This window comes from Zeugodacus cucurbitae, chromosome 2 (genome assembly GCF_028554725.1).
Source record: "Zeugodacus cucurbitae isolate PBARC_wt_2022May chromosome 2, idZeuCucr1.2, whole genome shotgun sequence".
Classification (NCBI taxonomy): Eukaryota; Metazoa; Arthropoda; class Insecta; order Diptera; family Tephritidae; genus Zeugodacus; species Zeugodacus cucurbitae.
The window spans coordinates 16,809,514-16,832,785 of record NC_071667.1 but is presented as its reverse complement, the minus strand read 5'-3'; the positions used below and the strand labels follow the sequence as shown (position 1 = coordinate 16,832,785).

Sequence of the window (23,272 nt, the reverse complement as noted above, 5' to 3'; positions counted from 1 at the left end):
TTAATCATAAAATTATCACAAAATATAAGATGATCAATTTACCTGACGCTGTGCAAGGCCTGTGGATATGTGGTAAGCAATTTGCCAAAACTAGCTGGATTGGCTGCGACCGCAGCGGCGGCGGCATTTTGTACTTGGAAGGGTGACTGCGAGATGAGCGCTGCCTGTTGTGCAGCGGCGGCTGCAGCGCCATTAGCAGCATGCAATTGTAGCGGTGATGGGCCCTGCAACATGGCTAATGAACCCATTGTGGTGACGCCGGCGCGTGCACCAATCAACTGACCCGGTGCAGTCGGCAAAGGCACACCCAGTGTGCTCAGCATTATACGTTTCTGCAACAGTTGTGCTGCAGCCGGTGTGACAGCCTCCTTGGGTTGTGCTTTCTTGCATTCGACCTTCTTATTTTTAATAGTGTGAAAGTGTATCTCACAAACACGATCCACAACGTCCTCATTCTCGAATGTGACAAAACCGAAACCGCGATGACGTTTCGTCTGTTGATCCATCAGCATAACGGTTTCCTCCACAGTGCCGAATTGATTGAAATAGGCTTTCACCTCATCGGCTGAGGTGTCCTGTGAGACACCGCCAACGAATATCTTCTTTGTCTTATTAGCTTGACGTGGTCGATTCTTGGGTGTGGCATGCTTCGGGTCGATCTTCTTGCCGTCCAATGTGTGTATGGGCACCTGTAGTACTTTGTCAACGCTACAGGGCTCTTGGAATGTTATGAAACCAAAGCCGCGACTACGCTGTAAGTCATAATAGCGATAAGCGATTATGTGTTGGAGATGGGGAGAAAGCCGAAAATTGTTTATATTAGTAAAAATTGTATTTGATATTGTCATAACTACTAACGAGACATAGCTACTAAAATACGTATACATTATTATTTAATGGAATAAGAAAACATCTGCTGTAACTAAGTTCAACTAAATCTGCACAACTGCAGTACGCAAGAGCAATTCAAGTCAATTCAACTTAATCAACGCTAGGCAATTTATATATATATTTTGTTTTTTTTTTTTTGCTTTTATAATTTTCTCAAGTAGTAAAGGAGTACGTATATAATTTTTAATTGCAATTGTACATTCGATTATATGAAAGTTATAAATGAATACGCTTGTTTTATATATAATTACGAATTACAATTCAATACTATGCCTAGTAGTAAAAAGAGACGTTAAAAGACGATTTACTTTATATGTATATAGATAGATATATATATTGGCTGTTGTAAATACATCATTAAAATATAGTCTATTAGTCGAAACAATTCAAACATAACCTAGACGCATAATCTATACGTACATACAAACTAATTTACTTGTCTAAACCTAACCTAAAGCACCACAACTCAATTTTAGGGGTTTCGAGTAACTTTTAGCAATGCGTTAGGCGCGACATTCACATTTGAGTGATTTCAGTGAATAAGTAAATTAAATAATAAATATCACTGGGGGAAGTCAAAACTTTTACATAGCACGCATAAAAAGAAATGTTTCGAATAAAAAATTATTTTGTTATTTTGAGGTTATGTTACAAACTGTTTGTTAAACTTTTATGATTTTTTAGTGATTTCAGTGATTAATTAATTGGGGAGAGTCAAAAATCTTACATAGCACACATTAAAAGGAATGTTTCGAAAAAAAAAATTATTTTGAGGTTATGTTAGAAACTTTTTGTTAAGCCTTTATGATTTTTTTTATAATTTTAAGGTTAACTAATAACGGTCGTACAAGCACACCAAAACAGTTGCTATATATGTTCTTTCACCTATAGTAAGAAAGGTCTTTAATAACCTACTTGAAATACCAAAATTTTCAATATCAATTTTAAGAAACTAGTTAAAGCTAACTTTACTTTTGCTATACTATACTTTTAAGTGTATGTGTAAGGAATTTAACACACGACAAGGTCTATTTTGAAGCACATTTGATGCAAAAGTTGTTAAAATTTTCGTTTTGGACTTTTCGATATTGTATCAAATGTAGTCTGCAAACGAATAATTCAAAAAAGGACTCTCATTTTAGTAAAGAATTAGCCGGTTTATAAAACTAAGTAAAAGAAAAACAATAAGGTTAAGGAGACTAAGGAGAAGGAGGAGACTACAAAAACTTATAAATTATATATTTTTACGGGTGTAAATCAATATATAATCTAAGCTAAGATTTCATCTAGATACTATTTACACGCGCACACTCACTCACATACACGCCACTGGAAACACTTTCAGTAACAAATAACCGGGGTTTGTCAGCCTAACAACAGACTTGCCACTATACCAAATTGAACGCTACATAACAAATACTTTTATAATTATAGATAAAATGGTTTAGTTACATATACGAGTATATAAATGTATGATTCTTTAAATATACTTAAATGATAATTAAAATATTATGTAAATGAAGCGCCATTTTTTAGACTAGGGATAAAAACATACTTATTTAAAGCACCTTACAAGTACGTACACCTGCTGAAAACTAAACTTGTACATGGGACTGTCTACGTTTTATAAGCTTCCTTTGAGAAGATATCAAAACTAGTTAGTAAGCGCAGCGCACCCTATTAAATGTACGTTGTATCTTAAGGATGTAAAAAGTAATACTATTATGTTATTAACATTAAATTACAATAGTTTATACATATATGTATGTAGTATATATAACAAATTAATATACATAATTGAGTTACAATCGTTTAAGGAACATTTTTACGTTTACAATAAGAAAAAAAATATTTTACAACTATTTTTTGGCACTTACAGCTAGACGTTTTCATTAATTATATACTACATTTTTGGTTTCAACTATATATAGAATAAACTTTTATTTATGAGTGTTTTCTTGTCAACTCTATGTTTTCATATTAAATTGGCATTATTGATAACAATTAACATTTTTAAATTGTTGTATACAGCCTTGCTTTTGTACATATATACAAAATTATGTACCCAAATGAAGTAAATACGAGGGGTTACTAATTCAAAATATACTAGACCCGCAAATCGGGTTTGCGATTTAATGCTTAAAAATTCTTAACATATGGGTTTCGGTCCGTAAATCTAGTGTCAATATGCTCTGCTAGATTGATTACTTTCTTTTAATAATTAAATTTTTTTTTTAACTCAATTATTAATATTTTGTTATTGCTTTTTAGCTTGAATTCATTAGATGAATTGTTCGTTTCATTTATTCTAAAAAAGAATATTGAATAAAGAATAAAGCTAAATTTTTCTGGCTAATATATTAAAAAAAAATAAGTTTACTAGAAAGTCAACGATAAAATAAGAAAGGCTATTTGAAAATCTATGAATAAAAGGGGTTTAAATGGTTTTGTTATTTAAAAAGTAGGATTTACAAAGTTTCAAATAAAATATGCACTCAAAAGAACACAAGAAAGCTAGCTAACTATATTATATTCGTAAGTTGGAAACTGAATTGTAGTAAGCATAGTAAAAATATATTTATTACAGTACTGAGAAATTTTCTAAAAATATGAAAATAAATTATTTGACTATTTGTTACATATGACCGCTAGTGTACCAGTCAACGTACGGCTTTACTTGTTTTAATTATTTTAAATCCCTGCTATTAGGTAGTGGGTATTAATTGTTTAATTACATTAATTAATTATAAAACAACTAATTGTTTTTAGAACTAACTGTAATACGAATAACGTTAGTTTAAATCAACTAAATAGTATATGAAGCAATAATCTAAAATTATTAGTTTATTATATAACGGAAATTAATATTTTCAACAATTAATTTGACGCGCATTTTAACTAACTCAATTAAATTTCAAATTAAAATATTTTTTTTTTTTTTAATTTAAACTAACATTATCCAGATTTTAGTATTTTTTACAAAGTAACATTTTTTGACAGAAAAATTAATTATTATACATTGTTATAATATTTTTCTAGTAAGAACAGCAGCTATTGACTTGTAGTTAAATGCTTAGAGGAGCTAGAAATACATACATACCTAGTTACATGTTTTTACTAATTTTCTGTTGATAATTTTATTTTACCCATACATATACATTAGTACACTAAAAGTATGTATTAACGTATTGTACAATTCAACATTTGTCGACTTTCATATTATTTTGAGCAACTACTAAACTGCTGTAAAACAAAATACACTGTTCAACAAATACATTTCCTATTTTATATTATATTTTAAAACGATGAAATCAATTATAAACAGACTAAATTCGTTATAATTATTTTTAATTGATTACAATATATATTTTTTTAAATTAGTATTACATATGAGAGGTGATAAGGCACGATAATTCAATACAATTATAGGTACATTTACAGCTTTGGTGGGGTCAATAGTATTTGTAATTGGTGGTAATATTAAACAATTACATTTGAATACGCAATACACTATTGCAAAGTTACGAGTTTACTGCGTTTTGAGTCCTACTTATTATTATAGATTTATGATTAATTTTCATTAATGAGCATTTGAACAAATACGATTACAGTTTTACATTCATTAATATTTGATATGCGACAGTTATGTATAAAAATTGTGTAGACAAATACCTATGATTCTCGCAGAACATATCAAACGAGTGCGTAGCTTGTGTTGATCACATATGCAAAGTGAATAATGTTGACAAGATCACTCCAGTATAGCGCATTAAATTCGAGGCAGTATAGCTAGTACTTTGTGTACAGGACTTTTTCACATTTATCCTTTAAGGCTTGCTTCGCTACCAGTTTGCTCAGTACCAGTTAATATTTTTTTCCGTAATCCTGTCGCGCAGCTGCCACAAATGGTTTTACAGCTATTGAATGGCACAAAGGAACGGTAGTATACTCCTTCATTTATGTGTGTGTGTGCTCTTTAACGTCGGCCAATGATTCAGGTATACCACAATTTCAACCTCAACACAAAATTTTTAAATATTTACTGCGCTTGACTGCGTATTCCATGCGCAGGCTTCATATGCGTTATGTATCCTTATGCTTGTGCCGGTTTAACCTCGCATATATTTTGCTTGCCGACGTTGTTTTCTCTAAATTCAGTACAAATCCATAGTAATGTTGTTTTTAATAACGTAAATAAATCAATTTCGTTAGCGTCAATTAAATAAAACACATTACTCGCTGCTTTCCTTTAGTTTTTTAGCTTACTTGAGAAATGTTTACTACTTAACTATCTGTGTATATATTTTTTACATTTTCTGCTTGGCATTATAAATGCGAAAAATTTATAAGAATACTTGGGATGGCATAATTTTTATACTTAGTTGTATTATACTTAAACTGTATATGATATACCTGAATAGCTATAGTCACATTGCATGACTGACTTTTGACCTTTTGATATTATTATAACTTACACTTTAGAATTGAATGAACTACAGAATACTACTTTCAAAAATTATAAAACAAATTAATACATAGTTATATATGTAATTAAAATAAATAAAAATATTTTTTCTGCATACTCAAATTTCACACTTAACACAGCAATGAAGCCAGGTGTGTTTTTGCTTTAATGAAATGTATACATATCTATAATTGGTTCGTATGCAAACGTAAGCACACTCCTCCCTAGTATGCAAAAAGGTCATACATATAATACGTGTGTATGTTTAGAATAAAGGAATGCGTAAAGGTAAAACAGCACGGAATTGCGAAGACAATAACAAGAGTTGTGAAAGAAACTCGTTTCTGAGTCGTCAAAACCTAAAACTTGTAAATACAATTTCGGTATAGCGGCAGGACATGCCAAAAATGAACGAATAAATAAAATGGCAAAGTAGAAAAAGGTAGCAAAGCTGACACAATAAACCGTAACAGGAGTAGTGGTACTGAACCCCAGACAAGTAAGGAATAGCAGTACCGTATGCACTGTTTTTATATTCTTTTCATTTAATTTGAGCATTATCCTGTGCCATAGCCCTACAGCGTAGCCCAACTGTGCGTCGACGCGGCATGCCATGCAAGGGCACACATTTTATACGATTATATATGTATGTTTGCTATATTGTAGTCTAACCAAATTGAATTGAACAGCTGTAATATTGCGCCTGCGCATTGCCGCCGGTTTTTATAATGAACAATAATACAATCGGCAAGCCAACAATATATATATTCGAATCAATGGCAGATGTTTGCGTCAGTTGGACGCGCTTTGTATAGTATGAGCGCGCGCTAAATGTTTACAACGCGCCGAATGACGAAACAGTTGGTTTGGTTTGTGTCAGAGGGGCGAATGCCCTACATTCATGCCTTGAACTTTCTGTAGCAGCTAGCAGCACATTTTGAATTGTGACAAATTGCATTTTCTAAGTTTGATGCAGTGTAGTTGTTATGCTTTTATAGCAGTTGTTGGATTTTTTATTATTCTTATGAGTTCTGCTCATATTCGAAAACTCTACTACAGGTAAAAGCAACTTTCTTACAGCTGCCGGCAGCATTAAGGAACCTATTACAATTCAACAGATTCTTTAATTCGAATGTTGTATTGTTCCCATGTTTGTTGTTGGGCCCTCATATATTGTGTAGTTGAGGTAAAATAAAATGAAAAAAAGTGCAGCTGCTTGCCAATTTGGCCGGCTGGCAGCGCATAAATACACAAACCTACCATGTAAGGAAATACCAAAACATACATGGCATATGTCTATGTAAATAAAGATACATATGAAGTCAAGAAGAAATTTGTTTAGTAAAAGTATATCAAGTGATTTTAGAAAAATTTTGGAAAATGTTTAGAGAAATGAGGACAAATATTGCTACACCCAAAGCCATCGTAGGCAGCCACTGAATAGTAATAGTAGACATAACAAATAAAGGTCAATATTGTAAGTAAATAGTAGTATTATAATGAAAAGGTACTCCTCCGCAGCAACGCTAGAAAGGAGACCACTACATGCTTACCTGTGTCACGGGATCCTTCATGATTAGTACATCGGTGACAGTGCCGAATACGCCAAAGTATTCCTTTAGTTTTTCCGATGATGTTTGCCAGCTGAGACCGCCAACGAAAAGTTTGCCTGGTGCTGGATCTGTCGTGGCACTACCATTTACTGGCGTCGATCTACCAGATGAACTGCCTTTATTTACAGAACCATTGGCAGTACCATTATTACCACCAGCAACTGCTCCAGTATTACCATTCAACAGCACCATGGTGTTTTGTTGCGCCTGTTGTTGTTGCTGCTGCTGTTGTTGTTGTTGTGCGGAAGCATTATTATTTGCAGTATTTTGCTGTGTCTGTTGTTGCGCCTGTGCTGCGGCTGCTGCTGCTACTACGGCTTGTGCTTGAGCAGTCTGTTGAGCAGCGCTATTTTGTTGTTGTTGCTGAGCCGATTGACTCTTTAGCACCGCAGCTGCTGTATTGGTCAATGTACCATTTACAGCCGCAGCATTGACCAGCACATTGTGTAGGTCACGGTGTTGTTGATCGATGAGTCCAGCAGCGGCTGCGGCTGCAGCTGCAGCAGCATTATCAATGGGATTGCTGTGTGGAAAGAAAAATGTTGGATTTGTTGCTGATTCTTCTTTAATACGTGCCGCAGCAAGCGGTAAAGTGTGAGGATGGTGTTGTAACATGGTAACGCCTTCTTTTATGGCGTGCACTTCACGTCTAAGCTGAATTTTGAAGGATAACGGCGTCGGTTTCGCGAAAATGGTGTGAGTCCAAATTATTTGGACTATTAAAAGCGCGAAAGTGAGGTTAATAAACAGGTGGTGAAGGCGAAAACCGAATTAACCAAACGAAATGTTCTCGTTTATAACTATTAAATTACGCGTGCACAAAAATAACGTCTATTTGTTGAAATGTCTTTTACGTTCTGTGAAATTTTCAATATTTCCAGACGTTGAGAAAAATAAACAGCAACGCTTTCCACACGGTTGCCCTAGGTAACTACACAAAGTAGTTGCTCAGTTATTTGCTTGTAAAATATTTACTGTTTTCAAGTGAATTCTATGGCGTAGGGAGTTTTTTGTTTTTATTGTTATCTTCTTTTTCTGCACAAATACAAATTTAAGTAAATCTGTATAACACTTGCATTATCGCTATGACGATTGTTTCGCTTTTCTTTTCTGCACTATAAATCGTTTATCTAATGTTTTTATACAACAAATGTGTTTTAAACATGCAATTTATTCAAATAATATGCAATATGAAACTATATTAATGTCACCCAAATATTTACAAATTCACAACACTCCTCAATACAATTTTTTCACTTTTAAAATATGTTTGGCTTCGAGCGTTTGCTTTTATACTTGTTCGTTATTTGCCTGTACATTGAAAAGTCGTTCGTATAATCCTTGCATACATGTTGCTGCAACATGTTCGTTCGCACAGGTAGTTTTGTAAGCATACAGCGCAGCCGCTTTATAGCTGAATGCGCATGAAGGATCGAAGACATGTTTGAAGCAGTGTTAGCAAATGACAGTTTGTTTGTTATGAGTGTTGATCACATGTCTACAAAAAGGAATTTGTTATTTGGAGACTTTAACTGCAAAATTTGTTAAACTATTCTACAATATTGTAGTTTTTAATTAATTTCTATGTGGAATATTAATAATAATAATAACGAATGTCTCTCAACATTGCTCTAGACAATACCGCTTGTCGTACTGACATTATGCGGCTTAACTTGCGAATTTCTCATGACTCTACGGATTGCACTTACCCGCGATGATGTATGGTAAGCGCTTACAAAGTCATTTTATTTAAAGCAATGAAAACTGAAATAATCTAAAATTTAGTTACTTTGGCAAAATGCCCTATGAAGATTACACTCGACTGCTCAAAAATAAACCACCACCTATAAGAAAGGTTCGTCAATGTCAAATACGTTGAAAATGTTAAATATTTCTGTTCTGTAACGAATTTTTGAATATTTACAGTTACGCACCTACAATCAAAGATATGTTTGGCCACCAGGCTTGGTTCATGCTTTGAAAGATGGCGAATTTTGAAAATTTATTATTTTTTTTGTATTGAATTATACGACATTTTAGATTTATCAAAATTAAATTTTCAAATGCAAATAATTATTTTTTTAAAGATAAAAATAATATATATATTTTATGGAATATGTAATTATTTACCCTCTATATACTTAAAAAAAAAAAAAATTGTTACAGTACCTTTTGTATGCACAAAAACGTCAAAATTCATTAAGTAGTAATCTATAAGAACTTGGAAACCTGCAATACAACGTATTCCAAAATTTTCTCTGTTTTCAAGAAGCAAATAATTGATTGAAAAAGAATGTATGTATGTATGCAAAGTATGTGTGTATGTATGGCTAAGGTAATCATTTTAAAATCTATTTTAATTTTATTGTTGATTTTGAGTGAGATTTTCAGGTTTGATTTTAAACTAATCATATTTCTTAAATAGTAATTAAATAAAAACCTTTCAAACGTAAAAAGTATAAGTAGTTGTAGAAAATAATATTTGTAGAGTATTTTAGTTAATTAATTAAGTTTCAAATTAAAAAAAAAAAAAATCAACAAGAAAATAAAATTAAACTTTACTTTTCTCTTTACAGTTATCACCACTTTTCATCATTGTTGGTGGCGCAGTTTTGGGTCTATTTTATGCAATCGTGCGAAATGGTCTATCCCGTGACGATGTGCGGTAAGTTAGTTTAATAATAAATATTATAAATTATAAATGCATTCTGCGAAATAAGAAAAAAATAATTTATTCTTAATCGAAAATATTTTAACGAAGTATATTAAACATCTCTTTGCCTTATTCTATTGAATAAACAGATTGTTGAAGCTTCCAAATTATTATTTTAAAATTTGACAAATGAAAATATTAATTAATTATTAATTATTATTATTAATATTTTTTTTCTACAGTTTCTATTCAAGTGGCAAAATGAACTGCGAAGATGTTGAAAAGTCTGGACCAAGAAAGGTAAGAGCACATTTGTTAGCAATTGAAATTACTGAAATACTGATATCAAAATTTTATTTTTACAGTTTCTGGTCTACAATCAAAAATACAAAGTACCCGAAGGTTTGAAGGAGGCGCTAGCCGCCATTGAAGAGCCAGCAGAAGAGCAAGCAAAGAAGTCAAAGTAAAGCAGTTGACGACTATTTTATAAGAAAAGAGTACTGGCATACTGTACAATATTTAAATAATGATAGTAATTTAATGTTAAGTGTTAGAAAGCGCTAGTGAACTGTTAGCGTAACTGTATAAGTGAACAGTGAAAATTTTAACTATTTATTTTTATGTAAAAACTTAACTTTTAGTTGAGTATGAATACAAAGGAGAAGTGGTTAGATTAATATGCATTTATTTAAAGCATAATGTATAACACACGTTACAAGAAAAAGCTAACGAAGGATTTTTCCCAATTTTGTATTTTGTTTCGTTTTAGCGAAATTTTATGCAGAATACAATAGTATTTAGTATTTATGGAAATTTTAAATATAAGTTTATATGCTATTTATTAAGTAAATAATTAACTTTGTTGTACACGTTCTAATACATGTATGTAATACATTCACCTATATATGCAGATATGTGTTGAATAAAGCAAATAATTGCACATACAATGCGTTTTTTTTTTTTAAGAGAAGATAAAGTCAAATACACAGGTATGTATTAAGAAATAATATTAAAAAATGCAAAATCAAATTTACAAATATATGCTGCAAAACATCAGTAATAACTTGTCTAATATAATTTTTTTAGCTTCAAATCAGAACCCAGATCGGATTAAGTAACTAAGTGTTAAAAAACATGTTTAACATTAAAAATACTATTAACAGAAATTTTAACATTGCCACTGCTGCTGATAACATGATTGTTATTATACTATTATTAGAAAATGTTAATAGCATATTAACATAACAGCGAGGAATAAACCACCAAAAATAAAATAATGCGATTAACCCACTATTAACGGCATTTCTACATTAACAGAGCCAATGATAACATTATTGCATATAAATATTCCTAACAGAGAATGTCAATGTAACATAACATCACAGCCCGCATCACTGATCGCATGAGAGCTGCTGGTTTCTGCTTTTGGAATTTTTGCTATCAGCAGCTAGCATCCGTCAGATGTAGAAATAGCTGTTTAATGAATGTGCAATTTTTTTACTCTCGCAACGAAAGTTGCTAAGAGAGTATTATAGTTTTGTTCACATAACGGTTGCTTGTAAATCATAAAACTAAACGAGTTAGATATAGGGTTATATATATCAAAATGATCAGGATGACGAGACGAGTTTAGGAACACGTATTCCTTGGCACCATGAGGAGGTTGCTTTCGAATTGGGCAAAATCGGACCATTGCCACGCCCACAAAATGGCGAAAACCAAAAACCTATAAAGTATTATGTATGTATGTGATTGGCGTTGCAACCGTTTAGCCGGTTATAGCCGAATCGACGATAGTGCGCCACCTGTCTCTCTCCTTCGCAGTTCGGCGCCAGTTGGAGATCCCAAGTGTAACCAGATCGCTCTCCACCTGGTCCCTCCAACGGAGTGGAGGCCTTCCCCTTCCTCGGCTTCCTCCGGCGGGTACTGCATCGAACACTTTCAGGGCTGGAGTGTTTTCGTCCATTCGGACAACATGACCTAGCCAGTGTAGCCGCTGTCTTTTTATTCGCTGAACTATGTCAATGTCGTCGTATAACTCGTACAGCTCATCGTTCCATCGTCTGCGGTATTCGCCGTTGCCAATGTTCTGAGGACCATAAATCTTGCGCAAAATTTTCCTCTCGAAAACTCCTAGTGTCGTCTCATCTGATGTTGACATCGTCCAAGCTTCTGCACCGTAAAGCAGGACGGGAATGATAAGCGACTTGTAGAGCTTGATTTTGGTTCGTCGAGAGAGGACTTTACTGTTCAATTGCCTACTCAGTCCAAAGTAGCACCTGTTGGCAAGAGTTATTCTGCGCTGGATTTCGAGGCTGACATTGTTCGTGTTGTTGATGCTGGTTCCCAGGTATACGAAATTATCTACGACCTCGAAGTTATGACTGTCAACAGTGACGTGGGAGCCAAGACGCGAATGCGCCGACTGTTTGTTTGATGACAGGAGATATTTCGTCTTGTCCTCATTCACCTCCAGACCCATTCGCTTCGCCTCCTTATCCATGCGGGAAAAAGCAGAACAAACGGCGCGGTTGTTGCTTCCGATGATATCAATATCATCGGCGTACGCCAGGAGCTGTACACTCTTGTAGAAGATTGTACCTTCTCGGTTTAGCTCTGCAGCTCTTATAATTTTTTCCAGCATCAGGTTAAAGAAGTCGCACGATAGTGAGTCACCTTGTCTGAAACCTCGTTTGGTATCGAACGGCTCGGAGAGGTCCTTCCCAATCATGACGGAGCTTTTGGTGTTGCTCAACGTCAATTTCGGAAAATTCGGATAAAGTATTATAACTAAGTCATAAATAAAGTTATAAAAGTAAAATTTGGAATAAAGGATCGCACAAGGAAGGGGCATATTTGGATGTAATTTTTTTTGGGAAGTGGGCGTAGCCCCGCTCACAAATCGGTTATTTGTATTTATCTCGCAAACCAATAAAGCTATATAAACCAAACTTTCTGCAGTCGATTCTCGTACGTACCCCCCCACACACCATGAAAATAGTTGAAATCGGATAATAACCACGCCCACCTCCCATACAAAGGTTAGATTGAAAATTACTAAAAGTGGGTTAACTCACTAAAGAAAAACGCCAGAAATACTAAATTTAACAGAAATAATAGCAGAAGGAAGCTGCACTGAGATTTTTTTACAAAATGGAAAATGGGCGTGTCATCGCCCACTTATGGGTCAAAAACCATATCTCAGGAACTACTCGACAGATTTCAATGAAATTCGGTATATAATATTTTACCCTGACACCCTGACGACACGTGTGAAAAATGGAAGAAATCGGTTCGCAACCTCGACAACTTCCCATATAACTCATTTTTGAATTTCATCTTCTTCCTTCACTTTATAATAAATACATAAGGAACCAATGAAGATGGCGAAATAAAACTTTACATAAATACTGTATATGATCTGTGGCATCACTTGTGATTGTCGAAATCAGACTATAACTTTTCAATGCCCCGGATATCGAATATGAAGAAATCTTTTCACCGAAAATTTCGGTAAATCTCTCAGTTATCTTAATTTAATTCAGAGGAAATATTTTTCTTCTAATAGTGTGTCTCTGTACCAGAATATGTTAAAATCGGGTCATAACTTCCCTTATATATGAATATATGAGAATACCTAATTATAGGATTTGCAAAAATACGATGAGCTTGATAGCTTATAAATCGGTTAATATGTGAAATATATTTAAGCCGAGTATATGAGTCAAATTGTGTGTTTTCTTAATAAAAATATAGCAATAAATTGCGAGAGTATAAAATGTTCGGTTGCACCCGAACTTAGCCTTTCCTTACTTGTTGTTTATTAAAATTAAATATTCATTAAATAACGTTGAAAACACAAATTGTGAATATTTAAACTAATTAGAATTTGATATAAACGATTATATACGGACATATATGCATAAATTAATTAATTGGTTGTTTTTTATTATAAAAGTTAATTCAATTTCTACTGTCATTCATTTACTTCTTTTTAAAAAATCTCTTGAATAACAAATTCAGAATCAACATTTTATTTATTAATTTTTAAGATGTAATACGACGGAATTTGCCAACCGCAGACCGCACTCGGATGTCTATCTGCTAAATTTTGCTTGTTTTCCTTTTTTTTTTTTAATTTCGCTAGCTGTGAGCGTAACTTGCCATATTTGTATATATTTTTTCTCTCTCCCAAAAAGCCAGCAGCTGCCAGCAGTTAATATACAGAGCTAATATCATATTATGTTACTAACAGACCTAAATATTATTAATAACAGGATTAATAGTGCCAATAACAACTTCAACTTTATAGAAATACCCCTACCAGAGATATTGAAAGTAAATTTTATAAACATTTTATATTTTCTGAAAGTTGTCTTCGTTGGATTCGCTTAATTTAGCGACATACATATGTTAATTTGCAGAAAATTTAATTGCCACAAATATCTATCTCCATATATTCTAAAATCTTGCATAAGTAACCTAAAGACACAGCCGCACGACAATCAAAAACGTTTATTCGAACACACCAATAATTCTATTGAGTAAGATGGGCAGCAATGTGCGTGCTTTTTGATCAAAGTGATTACATACATATGTACATATGTAATCATATGTACAACACTTCCTCAAGCGAGCAAATGCATTGGCAAGGATACTTTGTAATATGCTTACGGCTTGAAGGTACATTCAGATGTGTTTGTATGTAAATATGTATGTATGCAGTACATTGTAATGCATACCTTTGTTAATATCCCTATCGCGGTCGGATGTAAATATGTATGCCAGCTTGCATATATGCATGTCTGTACCCGCTGTTATTCGAGTCGTTCACCATTGTCAGGACAACTGTCGATAACAATACGGTTGAAACGAGTTAAATACCAATACATGCACAGAAGAGTGCATTTTTGCATAAAGTGACTAAATATATGTATATGTGGGGATATACAAGTGATGTTGAACAACTCCAGCTTTGCTAGGGTTATCAATAAGACAAATAAAATCGACTAAACGTATATGTGTATATGTATTTATGTACTTATTGTTTCACGTAATTCGATACGTGCACATGCTTCGATTAACCCTTCGATTAATACAGTTTGCTTGCATAATAATATGTTCATGGAATATATTTCCTAAGCACACCATGAATAATTTTGTATTGATTACTGATATTTCCTGCAATTTAAGAATATAAAGGAAAAGGAATGCTTTAATTATACGAGATATAGAGCTTGGTCGTCTCATGTATGGTATATATTCTTCATAAGAAGGAAACTTAAGCGTGTTCCAAACTGTTTGAGATTGCCTATTGGGTAAGGCATACTTTAAAAAAACCTTCTTTCGTTTTTTGTCTAAAAGTGGGTGGAAAGCAAATAGTATCTGTCACACGTTGATACGCTTCTTTGGTTTTTCGAAGAGTTACTATTTTCTTGAAACCATTGATATTGACTATTATCATAAGATGATCAAATTGTAGAATCGTTGAAGGTTCGATTTAAGCTCAACTGTTTCATTATTTAGGGCATGTGCGACGGAAATTTCTTGAGTAGTAATGGATTCAGCCTTGCAAAATGTGGTCTTACTTAAGGGGAGGACAACTAGTGTCTACCTGGGAAGATTCTCAAGATTCTCTACAATTTTAGGCGAGTTATTCAGTGTCATAGACAAAAAGATTATCACAAAAACATGTAAAAGCCTCTAAAATACCGCTGAACTAGTTGGTATGGAACCTTATCTGCGGTGCTAACTACAATGAAAATAGTGTCCATAGAAATCTTTGACGTTTTCGCTAGCCTACGACTACTCAATGAACACTTTCAACCATGGAATCACAAGTAGAAAATGGACGGATAGGCTTCGAAAGGCTACAGCTTTAGACCAAACACCTAATACCATAAGAATTACCATGTTCACTTTGGGAAGGTATGAATGAATACCTCAATACAAAATAAAATAGGTCTTTTCATTGAAAATTTTCTAATTTGACGATAAAAAAATTAGCAAAATGCGTAATTAATGCACCCTTTACTACACTATTATGCGTTTGAGCAGGCCTCCTAAGCGCAATTATAGTCTATGCAGTAGTAAGAGAAAAAATCATAATTGAAAACAAACATTTTATTTGTGGCGTAAAAAGGTAAACACTCATGAGCAGGAGCAGCTCACTAAAGTAACAAGCGAGTGTTGAAAGAAGTGACGTTATTTTGATGCTGCTGCTGCTGCTGCTATGACTCCTCAGAGAGTTGCTGTTGATGGCATTGTAATTGTTATGCAGCAGCCTGTCAGTTTTCACACAGTGGCAGTTTTCACACATGGAAAAAAAGGATGCTGTAGAAGCCTTCGGCATAATGTCTGACACAGCCATACACCTTTATTCGTCCACTCACACCAATACAAATTAAATAAAATCTTCATGGTTTTGTTGTCGATCAAGCTGTGGAGACTGAGCAGAGTTGCTTGAAGCCAATTATAAGAGCAATTGTGCATAGTTTTCCAAGTGAAAAATCGCATACAGTTCCATTGCGCCGACGCTATAACGCTACTTCATTCAAACAGATTCCATTATTGGAAAATTAAAAGAATGGAACATTTTCGGCAAAGTACTTAATTTGCTGAGAGCAAGAGGAACTTTTTGTGTATTACCCATAGCAATAAACAACAAGAACAACAATTGAGAGTTGAAGTGAATGCTCCCTGTACAACAACATAATAAAAACTCTAAAAGAAGAGTACAAAAAAAATGCAAAAATGGCTTGCATTGTGACACAAAGAAAATAGCTAAATAGAGAAATATTTGCGTTGTTTCAACATTCATTAGAGGTTTATCGATTTCCTTATTTTTTTCCATATATCACCCTTAACAGAATCAAAAAAATCAGGTTGCCTACAAATGAGTGAAAATGCCTGACGATTGATGCTGCGTACGATGGTTTGCATAAGGCAAGCCATATTCCATTTTTTTAAAGTAATATGTATATATATATACATATGTGTAAGCATATGCATAAAAATCAGTATACGCCTCTACATAAACGCAATTTCCATGTGAGCGAAGTGCTGATGCTTGACTCTGGCTGCTTAATACAATGTAAATTGCAGAATAATTCAATCAATCGCTGAAAGCGCTTAAATGGCACAAGTTGGCACAGCTGAAAGTGCACTTAAGTGGACGTAGTGCATGTGAAAAAGCGTACATACTACATATTACGTGCATTTAAAATTATAAAAAAAAAACGTTGCATACTACAAGGCGCATCAGGCATCAATTAACCTCATATAAAGCGCATGTTGCACGTTGTAATATTATAAAATGTTACGTTTAATGCTGTTAATGAGAACTTTTAAGAAGAGCATTAATTGATTGGCCAAGGATGGAAAACATCTTCGCTTTTAACAGAGAATAATATTCTGCAGAAGCAATTTCAAGATGGATTAAATAAAAGTAATGGAAATACATAATTGTCTTTATAAGGTTTATAAGCAGTAAAAAGAACAGAAACAAAATGCTGTCTTCTTATCTGTTTATTATCGTTCCCAACCGTTCAATATAAAAAAAAATTTGGAGATTAATATAAAGGGCATTTATATAAAGAGTGATAACTAAAAATTATCTATCTAACTAATTTGTTTATCAACTTATCTAAATTGATATATATATTTATATTTACTCATATCGAGTAGATAAAGGAAAATATTTCACGGCAGTTCGTCGTCATTTTATTACGTAATAAAATTTATAACGCTATTTCGATAGAATAATACCAAAATTGAACTACTTAAGGGGTTAGGGGTAGGGGTAGGTGACTATCATAAGTCCTTGAAGATTTATCCAAAACAAATCGGATAAGAAAAATTAATTTTATAAATAGATAATCTTGGGCCTGGTCGAACCTTTTTTTTCAAAAATTAACAAAATGGCGACCTCAGTAAATTTTTCTAGATTTTCGGGAAGAAATCAACAGTTAATTGGTCTTAAAATAGACATTTTTGAAATACAAAAAATCCTTCGATTCCAGGCCTGAGTTTATTAGGTATTCTAAAATCTGTATGAATTTCATTAATATCTACTGAGCAGTTCTCGAGTTCCAGTTGTCACCCGTTCAAAACACATAGTTTTGAGAAAACGGCATTTAAAGTTTCTTCCGCGAGTTTTGGAGTGTTCGAGCGCTCTTTGTGAAACGATTTTTTTTTTTTTTTGAAAATCCGAACCAGCCCTAACCGCTTAACTGTACTCATTTGTAATATTAATATTTATTATGTTAGTGGCAATAATATTGATAAATTGGTAGAGATAAATTGGTTGCCACAAGTTATCCGCCGGAATTCAATATAAAAGAGTGTTGTATAACTCATTTGGAAGACATAATTTCATTGCTTAGCTGATATACCAGTGAACGATCATAGAAGTGGCCAACAGATATTTTTCGCTTGCAAAGTGAATTTCTTTGGGTTTTGGTACCTTTTTGCTCTCTGTAGTATGTGTTGCATACCGGTTGTTTGTACGATTCGCTACCCGCCAAAGATTTGGCCGAAATGAAAGAATAACCATTAACAGTGGAGCTATTAACACCTTCCTTGACTCCCTTACAGTGAATGGCGTCCTTGGAACCAAACCACCACATTTAGCAGCCGAAGAACTCGAGTTGCCACGTGAAACCAGAGTGACCCTTGCGGAACTTCGTTCTGGATATTGTAGCAGGTTAAACTCCTACTTATCCAGATTGAACCCTGAGAAACAAAATACATGTCCTGCATGCAAAGGGTCCCCGCATGACACTAATCACCTTTTTGCATGCCCAACGAACCCTACTCATAAAACCCTCGCAGGTCGCACCTTTGGTCCGACCCCGTCGAAACAGCAAGTATCCCGGGCCTCCCGTTATATGACCTCGAAGACAACTAGACTTATGCTTTCCATTCCGGCAGGGATAGATACTCGCTACAACAACAACAACAATAACTAATATTAATTTTCAGCTCACTTTCACTGAAACCGAAAGATCACAGAAAAATGCTGTTTGACAAATTTGACAGTAAACTTCTCTGATGCGCTGTTTATCTAGCTTCCAACAAAAAGCAGCAATAAAATTTAATTAACTTTCCTTTACTACAATAGTTCTCCATATATTATACCATTTCATCTTATTTATACCAGTTGTGTGTTCGTTTCGCCATTAACGAATACTGTTAAAATCACACTTCGAAAGAAATACTTGAGAACTATTTTTTATTTTTTTTTTTTTAATGTGTACACCACAAATTTTCCTCATTTCCATATTTCCATGAACAGTGCTACGCAGTCTAATAAAAAATTTATAAAATATTTCTTTAAATTTCGACTCATTTAAAGTAATATTATTTTCTAATACGCTCGGTGAATACCCTCAACTTTAATAGCTTTACAAATACCGAGAAAAACTTACTACACTTCATATACATACATAGATATATGACTACATTTATCCATCCCATGCGTATAAGAAACAAACCCAGCAGCACACACATCCTGCGGCAATAAAGTCGCGACTTTTTGGCATATGCCGTTTTGTATGTACGCTTTGCTCATTCATTCGTTGCTATTTTAATTAGTGTGGTGACATCAGAGTCCACTGAAACGAAACGTACGAAATCGGGCAAAGGATACTTTGGAGAATTAAATGCTGACAGTTCTTTGTAGGTATGTATGCATATGTAAATGTGTATATTGTGGCCTAATTCGATTAGTGGTCACAGAGGTGAGTAATGCGAGCAGAAAAGTGTGTATAATCAAAATAAGTTGTGAGAGTTTTACACAAAAAAACAAAAATTCACGGATCTATATGCATGTGTTAAAAATTTGTTGTTTAAAAAATTTTAATTAATTTTCGAAACCTCGATTATTGGGACTGCATTGACAGACTGTGGAATATTGTCTTCAAAATTATTTAATTGAAAATACAAAACATTTTATTATAATGTTTAATCACTCACTTGATATGCCAGCTACACCTCGACAACACGAAGAGAAGGTCAAAAGGTTACATTTAAGTCGATACAATATCATATAAAATAATATAAATTTAAATTACTGCCATTTACTTTCCTTTGATCATCTATTTTAATTTAAATAAAGTTCCACATAACCACTAAATAAATAAAAATGTGAAACGAACATAATCTCAAAAGAAATATACTCATTTTAGCTTTAAATTCTCCATATAATCCATAAGCAAAAACTCTACAGAAAAGTATCTTCGAAGATACCAGATAATAACATACTTCTTAGCAAAGAAAAAATCTCTCATATAAATAAATAAAATTTTAAAAATTAATTTCAATATCCGTTGCATTACGAAATGTAAAATGCAAATGTAACTGTGTATAACCAACTACAGTCAGTCAGTCAGTCAAAAGCACGACCTCCTTTTTTATGTCCGTCTCCAAAGTGCACTTATAAGTGAATTTCTTCCCATTTTACAAACGTACATATATATTTACGCCACATCCTATTACTGAAGCACTTCCTGCGCACTTCGGGGATTTGTGCGCTACAAACATATATTTACGAGTTTATGTAAATATGTATGTATGTATGTTTGTGTGTCGAGTGAGTGGGGGAATGAGTGAAATGAGCCAAGTACCTCGTCAAAAGCACTACAAGACTTCATATATATCTGTCGGTTGGTGTCAGCGCATATAAAACGGAAATTTGCGTAAGCGAGAAATGAATGGAACGGAAATAGGCGTAGCAACAGTCAACTGAAGAGCATAATGTGCACAATGTACATAGCTACATGACATATAAATGAGTGTGTATGTATGTTTGCAATCGATTTGAATTTGCGCGTAAGTTTGTAGGTACATATATTCCTATCTAAATATTCGGTATGTCATAGTGGGAAAGTAAATGACTAACTCAGTCTTGTTCTTACTGGGATTGTTGCCTATAGTATTGCAAATTGAGCGCTTAGTCTTACTACAGGAGGGGATTGCTCGAATATTAAAAAAAAAATATGGAATTTGAACGAATTATATATGGTAAGAACTCTTGATATGAAAGCTTTCCTCAGTAGGATTTTTTAGATTTTCTATCATTAGAACAACAACAACAAAAATTGGCATAAATTGATCAACAATTAAGTATCTTAATTGAGTCAATTAATAATTTATTAGAATCTCTAACGTTACAACAACAACACAATAAATTTACATAAATTGGTTAACAATTAAGTACCTTAATTGAGTCAATTAACAACATATATTATATTTTTAAGATTGAACAATTGTCGGCAACTTTTTAACATGTGACTCAATTAAAATCAGAAACCATTATTGATAGGGCCAAAATATGTACTTTCAATACCGAGAGTTTCAAAATGTTGATTGGTCAACAATTAAGTACTTTAATTTAGTCAATTAAAAACATATATTTTTAAGTATCTTAATTGAGTCAATTAATAATTTATTAGATTCTCCGTCGTTACAACAACAACACAATAAATTTACATAAATTGATCAACAATTAAGTATCTTAATTGAGTCAATTAACAACATATATTATATTATTAAGATTAAAAAATTGTCGGCAACTTCTTAACATGTGACTCAATTAAAATCAATATTGATAGGGCCAAAATATGTACTTTCAATACCGAGAGTTTCAAAATATTGATGATTAAAATTTAATATCGTTACAATGGACTCTCGGGTCTTCCAACTAAGGAAGATCTTGATGGTTGCGATCAAAATTTGTCGAGATTTAGTTTTTTAAAATCTTGGTTATATTGTCAGTCTTACTTGAGAGCAAATTCTTAGCCAGTATTCCAGATAGCTTCTTCAACTCTACTTTAAATTTTGGCAGTAAAATTGTCTTAAGGAATTCATTCTAACCATGTACAAATTATTTACAGGGTGTAGTGATTTCTTTCTAAGATTTTTCCTGTATCACACACACTCGTGCTATTCTGATATTTTTTCTTTACGCCAATTTCAGTAAGAAAAAGAATAATTTTTAATCAAGTCATTATATTTACTTTGAGTATAACGCAGCGCAGGGCAGCATATTGGAAACAATTATTCTCATTTGACAACAACAACAACAAGCGTGAAATTAAAGAAAACGAACGACGAACACAGCCTTTTAGCCAACGGCATACTAACTAACTGAGGTTATATACATACCAATATATGTATATAAAATATATGTGTGTGGTTATGTGTCCAAACAAAATTGGCCGTTATTGTTTTATGATTGTTTCATATTGAATATTTATGCAATACAATGCTCCGTCAGTACATCAAGCTGATACATATGTATATTTTTTGCATGAGTGTAGTTTGAAGTATTCTTCAAAAATTAAAAAAAAAATGTCTACAAATCAACGTCATATGTAATCTAGGTCCTGTCGGTGGTGAAACGGTGTTTATAGTTGTTGGTGCACATTTTTTTTATCATCTTCTTCTTCTTTGATTTCTGACAATACATACATAGTATCCATTTACAAAGGGATGATGACGACAAAGTTGGCCGACACGACGACAGACAAACGACGACGAGTACTTGCTGGCCTTTATAGGCTTAGACACAATACGACTGAGTGCTGTTAACGAGTAGCATTTTGTTTGGGGGAGGGTGAGTAAACGTACAAGAGATACAGAGAGCAAGTGAATTTTTTGCGCGTACCAATTTTCGTGCGCAGCCACAAACACACTGGAAGGCGCTACGGAGTACAGCAATATACTACAATTAGGGGGTGATTTCCAGTACCCTTATGTGGATTTTACTTACTTTGGGGGCGATAAACGACGAACTATAAACGAGCGAGTAGCGTTTCGCGAAATTGAGCGCATGTTGTAGAGAGTTGTTTGACTGATTTCAGGGTACATATACATATATTTTTTTATTTATGTGTCTAATATCTGCGATGTAGCGGTGAACTGTTTTATGTGTGTAAATATTTATGTAGACCTGTGTGCGTAATTAAATTCTCTATGGAATACACTGTGAAAATTAACTTGTTTTATATACATAGGATGAATGAGAAAGTTTCTTGTTTCTGGCTGATATCTTAATATTAGCTTGTAATTGAAGGATTTTACTTGTTTCAAATAGCCTTAGATTAGCTGAAGCACTTTTTTGAGCATTTTTGTTAGCAGCAATATATATATTACGATGTTTTCATTATGATAATAACACATATCTTTATGCCTATAAATATATCAACTCAATCGCATATTTTTTTCTTTTTCAAAACATCAAACCGCATGATATTACCAAATACTTCCCTTAGATGAAATCATATCATTGATATTATGAAAGAGATGTATTGATCTGATCTACAATAATAAGAACTTATTGTCATCATTTTTCATATTATGTAGCTACACCCACAAATTGCTGACCAAAAGAAGCGGCACACATACACCCAACGCTTACATTAACGAGTATATGCTTACTTAGGGCAGTCGTCGCTAAACTCTCTTTGGTTTTATACTGAATTTTTCGCAGCAGAACTGTAGTAACTTACATATTTACATGCATTTACTACCACTCGCTGGCCACAGCGCTTGCAGCAACGTCAACTGTGCCGTTACTGGAAGCGCATATAGCGCAGAACACGGCAGACTTTCTCGGCTCGTTCATAGTGCGCACACACCTTTCTTCGC

At 33.5% G+C, this 23,272-nt stretch overlaps 2 protein-coding genes across 6 annotated transcripts in view; one reads left to right on the top strand and one right to left on the bottom strand.

The window, feature by feature from the left end:
* LOC105216626 (uncharacterized) overlaps positions 1-10,562 on the top strand; it is a 32,276-nt gene extending 21,714 nt beyond the window's left edge. Inside the window, exons 4-6 of the mRNA XM_011191218.3 lie at positions 9,546-9,634; positions 9,865-9,922; positions 9,988-10,562. Of these exons, the coding sequence (XP_011189520.1) occupies positions 9,546-9,634; positions 9,865-9,922; positions 9,988-10,089 (249 nt within the window). The 3' untranslated portion in view covers positions 10,090-10,562. The remainder of the gene's footprint in view (positions 1-9,545; positions 9,635-9,864; positions 9,923-9,987) is intronic.
* LOC105216624 (poly(U)-binding-splicing factor PUF60) overlaps positions 1-23,272 on the bottom strand; it is a 337,933-nt gene that overhangs the window by 12,857 nt on the left and 301,804 nt on the right. For all 5 annotated transcript variants that reach the window (XM_054229247.1, XM_011191216.3, XM_054229250.1 and 2 more), the window contains 2 exons: positions 6,910-7,492; positions 43-752 (listed from right to left, as the gene is read on the bottom strand). In XM_054229247.1, coding sequence (XP_054085222.1) covers positions 43-752; positions 6,910-7,492 — 1,293 coding nt within the window. The remainder of the gene's footprint in view (positions 1-42; positions 753-6,909; positions 7,493-23,272) is intronic.